General features: G+C 46.3%; 2 protein-coding genes and 1 pseudogene across 5 annotated transcripts in view; 2 read left to right on the forward strand and 1 right to left on the reverse strand.

The window, feature by feature from the left end:
• Positions 1-2,685, reverse strand: part of ABCC5 (ATP binding cassette subfamily C member 5) — a 174,009-nt gene extending 171,324 nt beyond the window's left edge. For 2 of the 4 annotated variants that reach the window (XM_027587198.2, XM_027587196.2), the window contains exon 1: positions 2,611-2,680. The gene's annotated coding sequence lies outside the window, so the exon portion shown is untranslated. Of the gene's footprint in view, positions 1-2,610 lie in introns of all 4 variants that reach the window. The other 2 variants (XM_027587200.2, XM_027587199.2) reach the window with 1 other exon arrangement.
• A 126-nt stretch (positions 2,686-2,811) lies between these two features.
• EIF2B5 (eukaryotic translation initiation factor 2B subunit epsilon) lies at positions 2,812-11,803 on the forward strand. Its single transcript, XM_027587203.2, has 16 exons — positions 2,812-3,063; positions 4,101-4,225; positions 5,286-5,471; positions 5,565-5,742; positions 6,060-6,140; positions 6,361-6,438; positions 6,690-7,002; positions 8,042-8,187; positions 8,412-8,553; positions 8,678-8,779; positions 8,964-9,071; positions 9,257-9,347; positions 9,633-9,756; positions 10,329-10,454; positions 11,110-11,220; positions 11,374-11,803. Exons 1-16 carry the CDS (start codon positions 2,875-2,877, stop codon positions 11,431-11,433), a joined length of 2,160 nt encoding a protein of 719 aa, XP_027443004.1. The 5' UTR covers positions 2,812-2,874; the 3' UTR covers positions 11,434-11,803.
• An 865-nt stretch (positions 11,804-12,668) lies between these two features.
• LOC113915931 lies at positions 12,669-13,828 on the forward strand (annotated as a pseudogene).
• The last annotated feature ends 1,081 nt before the right edge of the window (positions 13,829-14,909 follow it).

Below are 14,909 nucleotides of genomic sequence, written 5' to 3' on the forward strand. Positions count from 1 at the left end.
ACATCTAAGCCTCAGCAGGCTTCCCAGTGAGTTCAACAGCTTATCATTTGCCATGGGAATTGTATCCAATTTGAACCACTCTCCTTTAAGAATGAATTCTAAGAAATGAATGCAAATTTATAAAGATATCAATATCAAGGATGCTTGTTGCAGCATTACCTGTAATAGCAAACCTGCACAAAAAAAAAAATCTGAACATTTATCAACACACACTCTCTTTCAAATAAATACATAAAAATTTTGGAAAAGAAAACAAAAGAAAAATTTTAAAAAAACAACTCCCCATTTCCTTGTCCCAGTCAGCCCCTAGCAAACACAATTCTACTATCTGTTATGACTCTTCTAGGTATCTCATATAAATGGAATCATACAGTATTTGTCTTTTTGTGACTGGCTTATTTCATTTAGCATAATGTCCTCAAGGTTCATCCATGCTATAGCTTATATCAGAATTTCCTTCCTTTTTAAGGCTGAATAACATTCTTTTTTTGTTTATTTGTTTGTTTGTTTTGAAGGGCTGAATAACATTCTGTCATATGTATAGCTCACATTTTGCTTATCCACTTATTTGTCAATGGTTTGCTTTCCATTTTTTAGCTATGGTGAATAATGATGCTATGAACATGTGTATAAATATAAGTCCCTGTTTTCACTTTTTTGCGGTATATATCCAGAAGTAGAATTGCTGAATCATATGGTAATTTTATGTTTATCTTTTGAAGAACCACTGTCCTGTTTTCCACAGTGGCTATTCTGTTTTACATTCTCACCAACAGTGCACAAGGATTCCAATCCACATCCTCACTAACGCTTGTTATTTTCTGTTTTGTTTTGGTTTGGTTTTTTTATAGTGGCCATCCCTATGTATGTGAGGTGACATCTCATTGTACTTCTGATTTGTGATTCCCTAATGTTTAGTGATGTTGAGCATCTTTTCATGTACTTTATTGGCCATTTGTACATCTTTTTTTGAGAAATGTTTATTCAAGAACTGGACTCATTTTTGTTTGGATTTTTGTTGTTGAGTCGATTAATTTTGAAACAAACATTCTCTCTGAGACCCATCTGAGTCCCATTAAAAACCTCATGTAGGGGCGCCTGGGTGGCTCAGTCGTTAAGCATCTGCCTTTGGCTCAGGTCATGATCCCAGAGTCCTGGGATCCAGCCCCACATCGGGCTCCCTGCTCTGCGGGGAGCCTGCTTCTCCCTCTCCCACTCCCCCTGCTTGTGTTCCCTCTTTCGCTGTGTCTCTCTCTGTCAAATAAATAAATAAAATCTTAAAAAAAAAAAAAAACTCATCTATCCAGTTGCCTGTCTACAAAATTAGAAGGCCTGGATTTATCACTCACCACTTTCCTGGGTCACAAGAGTCATTTAAAAATGTCTAAAATTGGACCTATTTTCTATATGCTTCACCACCACCACTATCACCATCACCCCACCTCTGTGTGTACCTGCACCCGCAAATCAGTAGTCCAATTTAGTCATCCTTTTTTTTCTTTCTGCCTATGGAGTTGTAGGACAGCAGAACAGCATTCTCTTCAATGTACATAAATTTAACTGAAAACTTTTACTGAGTTGCCTTCTCTTTCTTTCTCCAGGCTAAATTTTCCAAAATCCTTAGGAAATGGTTTTTGCTCAGTGCTTTCATTCACTAGTATGGGGAAGAAATGAAAGATCTCCCTGGTCCTACGTGGAAACAACAAATCTAAGCCTTCTGAACCTCAAATCCCAACAAGCAAGGCGGGCATGGGTGGAAAGGTTTGCAGAAACTTTGCGGGATAAGCGGATCGTGGAATTCGGACAGTTCTGGGCAGAAAGGGCGCGGTGCCTTGCTGGAAAGCTCCTGACCTACAAATGCCGCCCGAGCTGCGTTGCCTCGCTTCCGCCGAGTCCCCACGGTCTGGCTCCTCAGCAGGCCTGGTTCTCTCCCCGCAGCCACCGCCTTCTTCCCCAATCCTCCCGCATCTCCGGAGCCTACGGCTTTGCGCCTCTGTGCGCCTCTGTGCTCGCAGTTCCTTCCGCCGCCAAGGCTTAACTCCAGTCCCACTCAACTTCAGAGCAGGGTTTCAATAAATGCTGATAGGCCGAATGAACGAAGAAATGAAGAAATCATAAAATAGTAACTTTTATCCCCACTTGGCAGAAAGACTGTGGAACTACGAAGTGGGACAGGTTCGGTTCCAATACCAGTTTTTCCACTTAGTAGCTGGGGGAAGTTCACCCGTCTGAGAGTTCAAGAAACGAACGAATGAGTAAGATGTTCTCGCAGAAATGTGTGAAGAATTAAATGACTTAATGTTTGTATCGTGCCCTGGCCACCATCAGCGCTCAACAGAATTACTACTCTCCCCACTATACCACGTTCTGTATTTAGGTAGACGGTGAGTCCCCTGAGGGAAGGGGATGTCTGAATGGGTTCCGAGCTCCCCAAGGTGCCGGGTCACACTTACGTGACTAGAATGTAGATGGAGGACCACAGTTGTTAACATGTTCCCGGCAAGGAAGATAACATATTCCGAATGGATCTGGCCCCCTCGCAGAGACCCCAAGTCCTACCATCCCTCAAGAATCACAGCTTGCTCGCGTACAAATGAAGGCCTACTGTACCTGCAATTCGAGTCTGTGGTCCATTGGACTCCACCCCACCCCGCGCCTCAACCCGCCGAGCCAGCCCGCGGCGCACGGTTTGCTCCTCCCAGCTCACACCTCAGCCAGGGCCCGCGCCTAGGGGACACGCCTGCGCACTGCTTTCTCCTCGTCTCCTCCCTCCTTCCCCTTTAGTCCATCGCGTTTCGAGCGCTGGGTCCTTTTTGTCCCCTCCTGCGAACGGTGTCAGTTTCCGTGCGGAAGTGGTGGCCGTGAGGGAAGAAGATGGCGGCGACTGCGCCTGGTGCGGTGGCTAATCGGGCCAACAAGCGAAGCGGCCCTGGGCCGGGAGGCGGCGGCAGCGGCGGGGGAGCCAAAGGGACCGAGGAGGAACCGCCGCCACCCCTGCAAGCAGTTCTGGTGGCAGATAGCTTCAATCGCCGCTTCTTCCCTATCTCCAAGGACCAGCCTCGGGTGAGCGCCGCGCGCGGGAGCAGCCAGAGGGCCCGAAGGTGGCCGGGCTAGGGCGGGTTATTCTTTCGGCTGCCTAGTGAGGAGTACTCTGGCAGATGGGCACTCGTAGTCCTGGCCACCTGAGGTTTGGAAGGCGTGCAGAGGGCTAAATATAGAAGCGGTGCTTGTGAGAAGCCTTTTCATGGGGATTCAGTGCTTCAGACGGAGGCTGTAATGCCTTTAACTGTGCAGTGGAAAAAGATCCTTGGGTGAATGGGAATAACACTTCCTTTTGCCTGCAAAAGGGTGGTCATATGCCTAAAAAAAAAAAAAAAAAAAAGCAGACTGTTAACAGTCTAATCCCGTAGTAACAGACGTCTTGAATCTTGGAGGGTGTGTTTTTTTTCTTTCCAGGTTTTAATGACAGCTGGTGCCATCTGTCAAAAGGAGGACAGAACAGGTTTAGTGGCTGATTGCCAGCAGACCCAGTATTATCTAGATACTGGGGAATTGGACTGAGTTAGTTTTAGGGATTGCTGGGTCACTCAGCAGTCCCCAGTTAAGTCAAAGACAGAGAGCTGCATTCAGTTCAGGAAAAATCCTAACTCCCTACTCCTCCCAAAAAACCTAAAGGCTGTTCATTTGGGACAAGTGATTGGGGTGGCCAGTCTCTGACTCCCCTTAGAAAGGGATCAAGGAAGGAAATTTTATGGGGGAAATGGCCTTATCATTCCTTAAGTTTCTGGAGATATGATTGATTTTTAGTATTTTCCTTTGCCAAGGTGGCCTGCTGTTCTGTAACAGCTATGTCTGGTGCTAAGCAAGTAGATTCCATGCTTACTATTAGATTCTCACCGTAGATTCTTATGCTTAGAGGATGCCATGAACATCAAAGGCAGGGGCCTGATTACTTTTCACTTGAGAAGATAAAGTAAAACAATGGTGTTTGGAAACACTGGTAGGAAAGTGAAAATTGTACTTAAGTGGAGGAAAGAATAGTACCTAGAGGCCCTTCGTGGATTCAAGACTTCAGACTTTTTTCATCTTTTACCTTCCAGGTCCTCTTGCCCCTGGCCAATGTGGCACTAATTGACTACACTCTGGAATTTCTGACTGCCACAGGTGTACAGGAAACCTTTGTCTTTTGTTGCTGGAAGGCTGCCCAAATCAAGGAACATTTACTGTAAGGTTCTGCAACTTTTCTTTCCATGTTTCACCATTTTTTCCACTTCCCTTAGGATGGTTATAACTAAATAAGGGGAAATTGTGAGGGGAAAAATATGTCTATTTGGATTCCATCATAAGAACTAAGGGCTTTCTCTTCACTTATCAGGTGAGCAGCTAAAGTTGTAACGAAGATTAAAGAATAGCATTTGGATTTTTCTGAATCTCACTTAAAAAATTTTGTCCCGTAGGTTTTGTTTTTATTTAATGGCTCCGGTATGCAAGTTACAAGACTAACATCTTTGTTTTTCCACTGAGCTTCTAAATATTGAGCTCTTTCTCATCTTTGTATTCCCAGTGCCTAGCTTAGTACAAAGTACATAGTAAACACTTAACAAATGTTTGATGAAATCTTCTTTTTTTATTTTTATTTTTTTAAAGATTTTATTTATTTATTTGAGAGAGAGAGAGAGAATGAAAGATAGAAAGCATGAGAGGGAAGAGGGTCAGAGGGAGAAGCAGACTCCCTACTGAGCAGGAAGCCTGATGCGGGACTTGATCCCGGGACTCCAGGATCATGACCTGAGCCGAAGGCAGTCGCTTAACCAACTGAGCCACCCAGGCGCCCATTGATGAAATCTTCTTGAAAAAGAGTGAATCTCAGGATTTATGGAAGTTCAGGGAATAAAGACTAGGATATTAGCATGGTGTCCTTTAGACAGTTCCTAAATTTGGTTTGGACTTTGATGGAGAGAAGTGGCATGGAAAGTGTGTTCCCAGGATATTTTGTATACTCTAAATCTCAGCAGGATTTTGAATTCAAATCTGTGTTGGGGGACAGGTGTCAGGGTATGGAGAAGAAATAACCATGTTTCTCCAACCCTTAAAACAAGACTGGTGACACAGGATCCTGAAACCATTAATTACAGTTCATAAATCTCTTTGAAGTAGAGGATGCTGTCAGGAACCCAAAAAAGCCATAGAGAAGGGGTGTGAATGTTGAATGGGTGAGAAAAATAGGGAAGCTCTATATGATCTTTATGCTTGATTTGCTCATTCCCCTCATACCCTTCCTTTAGGAAATCCAAGTGGTGCCGCCCTACATCCCTCAATGTGGTTCGAATAATTACATCAGAATTATATCGATCACTGGGGGATGTTCTCCGTGATGTTGATGCCAAGGCCTTGGTGCGCTCTGACTTCCTTCTGGTGTATGGGGATGTCGTCTCAAACATCAATATTACCAGAGCCCTGGAAGAACACAGGTCAGGATGGGAAGATGGTAGGGACAAAGGGTTTGTGACCAGCAGAGCCCTAAAACTGCTGTTTTGCTGCTCTCTCCCTCCTCTACTTTATAGATTGAGGCGGAAGCTAGAAAAAAATGTATCTGTGATGACAATGATCTTCAAAGAGTCGTCCCCTAGCCACCCAACTCGTTGCCATGAGGACAATGTGGTAGTGGCTGTGGATAGTCCCACAAACCGGGTTCTCCATTTCCAGAAGACCCAAGGCCTTCGACGGTTTTCTTTTCCGCTGGTGTGTGGGTATCTGGGGTCCTTGAGGTGGGAGAGTGACAGGCTTCAGCAGGAGACAGGTTAAAGTCCTTATACCAGGCGCCTGGGTGGCTCAGTCAGTTAAACATCTGCCTTCAGCTCAGGTCATGATCTCAGGGTCTTGGAATCGAGCCCCACATCAGGCTCCCTGCTCAGCGGGGAGCCTGCTTCTCCCTCTTCTCCTCCCCCTGTGCTCACGCGCTCTCTCTCTCTCTCTCACAAATAAATAAATAAATAAATAAATAAATAAAATCTTTTTTTTTTTTTTTTAAATAAAGTCCTCATACCTTCTCCCCACAGAGTTTGTTCCAGGGCAGTGGAGATGGAGTAGAGATTCGCTATGATTTACTGGACTGTCATATCAGCATCTGCTCTCCTCAGGTGAGCTTTTCAGGGCCAGGGCTGCACATCCAAAGAGTAGAACTCTGAGTTCCACAGTAAATAGGTGCTGTCATCCTGACTGCAGTATCCCATTGGGAACCTTTTGGGGATTCTGGCCCTTGTCCAGCTATCACAGGGTCTGATAGGTCTGTAGGGACTTATTTTTGTTTCCAGAGAATAGCACTCACCTTGGTCCCACCCAACTTCCCCCCGCCCACAGGTGCCTCAACTCTTTACAGACAACTTTGACTACCAAACTCGAGATGACTTTGTCCGAGGCCTGTTAGTGAATGAGGAGGTAAGAACGCTCCCAGGCCTCTTTAGAAGATATTATCCCATGCTGATGATAACTTTTGGTCCCCTTTTGTGTTTTATTGAGCCTTAGGATGAAGGAAAAGAGCTGCAGGAGAGAGGGAATCAGACACAAAGAGCCATTTGGCTATGAAATTGAGGGGCAGAGGGGAACTTAAGGTTAGAAAGAGTTGTACCTGGGTGTGTTCTTCCTCTCTTACTTGCTTGGGCTACCTCCCTTTCCTTCTCCCCATTCAGATCCTAGGAAACCAGATCCACATGCACGTGACAACTAGGGAATATGGTGCCCGGGTCTCCAACCTGCACATGTATGCGGCAGTCTGCGCTGATGTCATCCGCCGATGGGTCTACCCTCTCACACCAGAGGCAAACTTCACTGACAGCACAACCCAGAGCTGCACTCATTCCCGGCATAACATTTACCGAGGTTCTGAGGTCAGCCTGGGCCATGGCAGCATCCTCGAGGAAAATGTGCTTCTGGGTTCCGGCACTGTCATTGGCAGCAATTGCTTTATCACCAACAGTGTCATTGGCCCTGGCTGCCACATTGGTGAGCACAGTGGGGAAGTCAGGATGGTCATTCTAGGAGCAGGAACCTGGGGAGGTGGGGCGTGGTGAAGGATACAGAGGGATAGTCCCTGAGAATAAGGAACTAGAGTGGCTACCTTAATAAAGGAGGGAATGGGGATGTGAAATTTGTGGCCTTTAATTTGTGGCCTGTGAGCCTCTTACTGGGTGACTCTTCACATTCCAGAGTACCCTATTCACATTCAGGACCAAGTGGATAATTAACATGCAATAATAACATCTGTTTGGTGCATTGCAGTTTATAAAGGGCTTTGGCATACATTGTTTCATTTATCCTCACAAAAACCTTGTGAAGTAGGTATTATTTATCTCCAGTTTATAGCCAAGCAAACAGGCTCAAAGAGGTTGTCTGCCTCAGGGTCATAGCTAATGAGAGGTAGTGCTAGGACTTGAATCTAAGTACTCTAAGTCCAGTGTTCTTTTTATTCAACCATAACTGCCTGGTTGACCTCTTGGTAACTCACTTTGGTTGTAGGAATGGGGTGCTTCTAATGGAACTGTCCTTTAAAAGAACAGTAAGATTCTAATTCTAAAATGTACAAGAAGAGGGGTGCCTGGCTGGCTTGGTTGGTAGAGCATGCAACTCTTGATGTTGGGGTTGTGCGTTTGAGCCACGTTGGTGTAGAGATACTTAAAGTCTTTTAAAAAATTAGTTAAAATGTACAGGAAGAGATGGGAAATTTTAGTTCTGCTTCTAGATGTAGATATGATTCTAATACGGTTCTTGAGTTCAAAGGGGTCCCCAGATATCTTGAAGGTTCTCAGGTTCTTAAGTCTGGTATATAGTCTGTGATTGTTGTAAACCTGGTGGAGGATGGTCATGCTAAGCACTGTTCTGTCCTCGGGCTGGAGTGTAGAGGGGGAGAGGGTGTTTCTGGTGAATTGGGGGTGGAGTATCAGAGCTGGATGGGAGCCATGCTGGTATCAGTCAGCCCTATCCTCCAGGAATGGCCCTGGTCTGGAACCCTGAGTGACCAGGAGTACTTCCTGTTCTGAGCCAGGTGATAACGTGGTACTGGACCAGGCCTACCTGTGGCGGGGTGTCCGAGTGGCTGCTGGAGCACAGATCCATCAGTCTCTGCTCTGTGACAATGCTGAAGTCAAGGAACAAGTTACACTGAAGGCACGCTGTGTCCTCACTTCCCAGGTGAGACCTGCTCCATACTGCACAAAGACCCCAAACTGAGTGGTGGTCATGCTAAGCCAGAGGGGCCTTATGTCCACCCATGATCCAGCCTGAATTGAGAGTCCAAATCCAGTGGATTCGTTTGTCTTCTAGTTAGCTTAGTAAAAATCGCTCTCGTTGTCAAGATGTACCTTTCCCCAACATACTAATGAAGCTGTGTCACCCACTCTTTTTGTGTCCCCTAGGTGGTGGTGGGCCCAAACATCACGCTGCCTGAGGGCTCGGTGATCTCTTTGCACCCTCCAGATGCAGAGGAAGATGAGGATGATGGCCAGTTCAGTGACGATTCTGGGGCTAACCAAGAAAAGGAGAAAGTGAAGCTGAAAGGTGTGAGGCTAATCAGGTGTGGGGCATCTGTGTGTGTCTCTCTGCCCCATGGGAAAACCAGTGTTTCCTCCTGGAGGGATTGTGTGTTTCCTATGCGTTCACTAAAGATCACTGCCTTTTCCAGGTTACAATCCAGCAGAAGTCGGAGTTGCTGGCCAGGGCTACCTCTGGAGAGCTGCAGACATAAATGTGGAGGATGAAGAGGAACTACGGCAGAATCTGTGGGGTGAGCAAGGCCTTATTCCTGTCACCCCCCCCCTTCCCAAGTCAGAATATTTTGATGAAAAGTGAACACTTCAGAATCCACCTACTCGTCCATTACTTTATACATTCAGACAGGGCAGATATATTCCTCTCTGTCAACAGCTCTTTCCTTACTTTTCTTTTTTCTCACCCTTATGGGTTCTCAGGACTCACGATCGACGTGGAAGAAGAGAGTGAAACTGAAAGTGAGCAGAGTATGGATTCCGAGGAGCTAGATAGCCGAGCAGGCTCCCCACAGATGGATGACATCAAAGGTGATTGGCCAGGAGAGCAGTGTGCTGGGACAAAAGAAAAAAACCACCAGTTTGTTCTTTGTCTGGATCAACTAGCCAAAGACTTGTGTTTCTCCCAGAAGGGTTTGGTATAAAGTCAGGACTAGAGAACTTAAAGCATTCTGGAATGTTATTGGTTCATGAACTTACTCGTGCTCTGATTTCAGTGTTCCAGAATGAAGTCCTGGGAACACTACAGCGGGGCAAGGAAGAGAACATTTCTTGTGACAATCTAGTCCTAGAGATCAACTCTCTCAAGTAAGACCAGCCCTCCCTCTTTCTTCTCTCCTCTGAGTAATCCCAGGCAGGTAGAGGTTCTCTCCTATTCCTTTCCCAAATAGGAACTGATTCCCTCAGCATCCCAAATGGACAAGGCCAGTAGCATCAGGAGCAAGGAGAGCATTAGGTTCCACCCTCAGCACAGACTTTCCCCTGCCAAAGCCCTCCCCTTGCATGTGGTTTCAGTGTCCTGCCAAAGTCATAATCCTACGGCAGGCTAAAAGGGCCAGTGAAGGCCCTGCTGTCACCCCTGTCTCCCCACAGGTATGCCTACAACATAAGCCTAAAAGAGGTGATGCAGGTACTGAGCCACGTGATCCTGGAGTTCCCCCTGCAACAAACGGATTCCCTGCTGGACCCAAGCCGTTACTGTGCCCTGCTGCTTCCCGTGAGCAAAGATCGGGGCTGGGTACAAGGGACTGGTTGGAGGCATATCCACGTCCTTGCCATGTTTCACTTTAAAGGAAATAGGCAGTAGAAGGTCTTATTGTGGAATATGTGTTACTTGTGGTTCCTTTCTCCTTGCCTTTGGATACAGATTGGGTACTAGAGCAAACTTGGCTGGTCCAGAGAAATCAAGTTAGGTTCAATACTGAGTGCTCTTTGAGACTCCAGGATTCAGACCATACTAGACCCCAAAGGTATGCCCAGAACAGACCTGGACTTTTATATTCTCCGACTGAAATGATTTGACCCAGAATGAGATCAACCTTTAGGCTGGTAATAGATTTTTTGAGGCAGCCTATAGCATCTGACCCCCTTTCACTTTCCCTGGGAAATCTTTTCTTTTTCGCCAGCCCTGACTGCCAGGGTTGACAGGATTCCTCAGGCCTGTATCATCTCCCTCTTGTTTTCTCATATCCTGAAAGTCCCATGTTTTCAGGATTGACTCTCTTTGCTATCCGGGTATAGGTGCATGCTCAGGAATATATTGCAGCTCCCTTCTCCTTTCTTCCATAGCTGCTCAAGTCCTGGAGCCCTGTTTTTAGGAACTACATAAAGCGTGCAGCCGATCATTTGGAAGCGTTGGCAGCCATTGAGGACTTCTTCCTGGAGCATGAAGCTCTTAGTACTTCCATGGCCAAGGTGAATACCACCTCAAGCCCCAGAGTCCTGGATTTGCTTGGAAACAGACCTTGGCTACCTCCATGGAGACACAAAACAGGCCAACAGAATCCAGTATAGGATTTGATTAATAGCACCATTCCACCCCTATTATTGTGCTGATTACTGGGATAGTACAGCTGAGAGCCAGGCTAGTAAGGCATCCATTTGGGGATTATCCTGGGGACCCAGCAGTAGTTCCAGAAATTATACCTGTCCCAGTAGCAGAGTGAAAAGCTCATTTTTGTCTCTTAAAAGCAACTGCTTGGGGGGCGCCTGGGTGGCTCAGTCATTGAGTGTCTGCCTTCGGCTCAGGTCATGATCCCAGGGTCCTGGGATCGAGCCCCGCATCGGGCTCCCTGCTCCGCGGGGAGCCTGCTTCTCCCTCTCCCACTCCCCCTGCTTGTGTTCCCTCTCTCGCTGTGTCTCTCTCTGTCAAATAAATGAATAAAATCTTAAGACAAAAACAAAAACAAAAACTTTAAAAAAAAAAAAAAGCAACTGCTTGGTGTTTTAAAGGAAGCTGACAGTCTGGTAGAGAGAGGTGCTAAGATCTTGCCTCCTCTTCCTCTGTTATCTGTTATATCTTCCTGGATTCTGCAAGGTCCCTGAGATCTCTCCTTTTGGCCTTGTGCAGGTACTCATGGCTTTCTACCAGCTGGAGATCCTGGCTGAGGAAACAATCCTGAGGTGGTTCAGCCAAAAGGATATGACTGACAAGGGCCAGCAATTGCGCAAGAACCAACAGGTGAGTCAGGCCGCCCTCCTGTCACCACGGTGGTTGTCTGGTCCCCTGGCTCTTGGCCACAGACTCCAGGGTGATTGGTCCCTGGGACTCTGTGGCTGTTAAAGATGTTTATATGACCCTCCTTCAGTAGCTCTCCACTCTGCTTCCTTACAGCTGCAGAGGTTCATCCAGTGGCTAAAAGAGGCAGAAGAGGAGTCATCAGAAGATGACTGAAGTTGCACTGCCTGCTTCTGTGGGTGTGGTTGATAGCCCTCCTGGCTTCTGGGCCAGAGCAAATGAGAAGCTAGTTGCAGAAGGATGAGTGACCGCCATCCAAGCGGAGACTTAAAGGAGCAGACGCTGGAACTACAGTATTCTTCCCACTGCCAGCAACCACGTGCCTCCCATCCTGACCGCAGAGTTGGGAAAAGGGAAGTTGGGCTGGAACAGAGCTCTGCCCAAGGAGGAGCAAAGCAGGCCCTGCAGTTAGAGGAAGCCCAGGGGAACACTTTTGTGCTCTGGCTTTCTCAGGGAACAGCAGAGAGCAGCTGGCCCTTTCTGCTGCTTGTATTTGTTAATATTAAAAAAGAGAGAGAGCGGTGTATTTGGTTTTTCTCTAACTCTGATCAGCTCTTGATGTAGGTGACCAAAGAGTTCTGAACCTGGCAGCTTTTCCCTAACACCTAGGGGAGAGAGAGAAGTGGGGTGTTAACAGCCACTAGGTGGTACTGTGGTGCCTTGCTAATTGACCATTGCTCATCGGTAGTCAGAGGCTTAGATTCTTTTCCAGCCTCTGTGGACCAACTTGTGGTCCTGGAGTGGTGTGCCTGAGCCTGTTTCCATAGAGCCCTAGTCCAAACACTTTCCTGCCAGGGGTGATGATCCAAGCTATGTAAAGTCCATTTAACCAACTGCCAGTCCCTCACATGCCTTGTCCAGTTGACCCAGTACCACTACCAGGGAAGCTGGGATATTCAGCATCTTCAAGATAAGGAAGTTTGCTTATGGTCTCAAGACTCTTAAGAGTAGAGCTAAGGACTTGAATCTCATAATGAAGAATTCTTTCTGTTTCAGCATATTGTGTCTCAGTGAAGGGAAATTGCCTCAGGCAAATATAACTCCAAGGCAGCAATGGGTATCCTAAGAACAGAGGAAGATCCTATGAAATGGGCTTTCCCCTAATATTGAGAGAGTGTTTACTGTACGATAAGCATTTTGCTAAATACTTTTCATGTGTTTAGCTAACCTTCACAGTAGATGATGTAGGTCTTATCCCCATTTTCAGATGAGGAGCCTAACATTCAGAGATGTCCCATAACTGGTCATTGATAGAGCCATGCTGGAATTTGCCATTTTGCTATATAGTCTCCTTTAACCTCAACTATGAGACATGCCCTTCTGTCTCATCTTTTTTAGCTCTTTGTTATTGTCCTAAAACCCTTACCCTATTGACACTTAAACTGTGGCGAATGTTACTGGTACCGATTGGCCCTCCTGAACATCACAGATAAAATGGTTGCCAATGCTCATTTTATTTGGGTAGAAAGGAGTAAGCTAAGGAAAATGATACTGAATTGTACTCGGGTGTGAGGGGCATTACTAAGTATTTCTAAAGAGGAAAACGCAGGAGCTTAATTTACTTTTCTTATTCAGTAAATCTCAGTTTTTGCTTTTCAGATACAGGACCTAGTGCCTAGAAGGCATATAAAGGTTATGGCATGGACTACTAGGAGCAGTTAAATACAAATAACTTATAGGGCACCTCTGATTTCTACCTAATGGGTGGCAGGGATCAGAGGGTGGCCTATAGAACTTTATAGAAGGAAGAGATTCCTTCCAGTGGAGTAATTAGGGAAGGCTTACAGGATTGTGACACCTGAGTGGCCTAAAAGTAGAAAGGGGTAGAAGGGTGGGGAACGCGGAGCAACGGGAAGGCCGGACCTTTGAGAGGAGCACTGCAGACTGGACCACCAAGGGGTGCTCGCCTGGAAGCAGGGGGGCGGGTCGACTGCCAGAGGGGCCGTGGCCTTCGTGGCACTGGGAATTTCTGCTCACACTCTGTGCTCGTGGAGTTGGCTTCTGAGAACATGGCAGACACAGATTAGAGACACCCACCAGCGAGCTTCATTTTTGTCCTGGGGGCTCATTCCCATGAGAGCAGAACCTCTGCGAAAGAAAAAAAAAGGTAGATCCTAAAAAAGACCAAGCAGTATAGGACCGTTTGAAAAAGAGGATCAGACGACTGGAGAAAGCTAGCCAGGAGCTAATTCCCATCGAAGATTTTATCACACCTGTGAGGCTCTTGGATAAAGCAAGACAGCGGCCTCACGTGGAGCTTCCCTTTGAGGAGAGTGAGCAGAGAGCTCTGCTCCTGAGGAAGTGGTCTCTGTACAAGCATCTAGAGCATGAGGAGAGGAACGCCATCAGGTCCATGACGGAGTCCCAGCAGGAAGCTCTGCAGGAGCAGCAACTCCCGTCCCTACATGTGGAGGTCACCAAGCGGGACCCCAATCTGTTCCCCTTTGAAAGAGAAGGGCCAGATTACACGCCACCGATCTCCAACTACCAGCCCACTGAAGGCAGATACCATATCACCAAGGTATACACACAGGTGGAGTTTAAGAGGTAGAGCGGCAGGCACCTGTCCGCAGAACACACTGCCCCTTAGAGCCAGAATGACCAGGGCTCAAGCCTGCTTGTCACAGAGTCAGGTATGCTGTGAATAATATGTTTAATCAAGAAAAAAAAAAAAAAGCAAAGCAAAGGGTTTCCATTTAAATATGGCACATTAAACATGTGGGTTTTTTGCTTTTTCCCAAACCCCATTTAAATGCTAAAGGAATTCTTCAAAAAAGGCCTATAACTCAGTAAGGAAAACCTGAGGTGATACAATGAATGAGAGACATTGACATTTTGAAAAATGAAAAATAAATGAAAGTGAAAGTTGACTGAACAGAATGAGATGGGTTCTGTCTGCTGAGGTGGTTTTTAAGAAAAAGCAAACCCAATGTGCCCTTTTAAACCCAGAAAAGGTGCAGCAAAGAGGATAAGGATTTGTTCCTAACAGGGTGGGGTGGAGAGGAATCAAAGATCTAGAAAAGGCCTCCCAGGTCTCTACCTCATCCAGTTTAGCCAGGTGATTAGCCCTGCTAATCCCGCGAGAAGTGGGAGATTTAGTCTCTGGAGAAATGGTGGGAGGAAATTATCAAAGAAATATTTATGAAGTTTTCCTAAATCCAAAGGTCTTGAGTTTTCAGACTGACAGAGCTCATGAGTGCCCAGTAGAATGAATGAAATTTCAGAACCTTAGGGAAGAGGTACTGGAGCCTCTGGACTCAAGAGCAGACATGGGGACAGGGGTGAGGGGCTAGATTGGAAATGAGGGATAAGTGAAAGTATATGAGGGCTCTGAATATCAGCACATACCAGGCAAAAACAAACTGAAAAACAGGAAAAAAAGAAAGCCTTTAAATATATTTTTTGCTTCTTCAAAACAAAAAGCCATCATCAACCCCACTTGATCACTCTACAGTGAAACCTGTTAGTCAATAAGCCCTGTATGTGGGGGCTGGCTCAGTCAGTGGAATGTGCGACTCTTGATCTCGGGGTTGTGGGTTCAAGCCCCACTTTGGGTATAGAGATTATTTTAACAAATAAAATCTTTAAAAAACAGAACAAAAAAAGCCCTGTACGTGGACAGCTTCCAACCA

Source organism: Zalophus californianus, chromosome 1 (assembly GCF_009762305.2).
Source record: "Zalophus californianus isolate mZalCal1 chromosome 1, mZalCal1.pri.v2, whole genome shotgun sequence".
Lineage (NCBI taxonomy): Eukaryota > Metazoa > Chordata > Mammalia > Carnivora > Otariidae > Zalophus > Zalophus californianus.

What these genes read in the sequence shown, in the direction of transcription:
- EIF2B5 (XM_027587203.2), top strand. Translation starts at nt 2,875, where the DNA reads ATGGCGGCGACTGCGCCTGGTGCGGTGGCTAATCGGGCCAACAAGCGA. An exon ending in GCCTGTTAGTGAATGAGGAG is followed by an intron (nt 6,439 to 6,689) that starts GTAAGAACGCTC and finishes CTCCCCATTCAG; the next exon opens with ATCCTAGGAAACCAGATCCA. An exon ending in TTAGTACTTCCATGGCCAAG is followed by an intron (nt 10,455 to 11,109) that starts GTGAATACCACC and finishes GGCCTTGTGCAG; the next exon opens with GTACTCATGGCTTTCTACCA.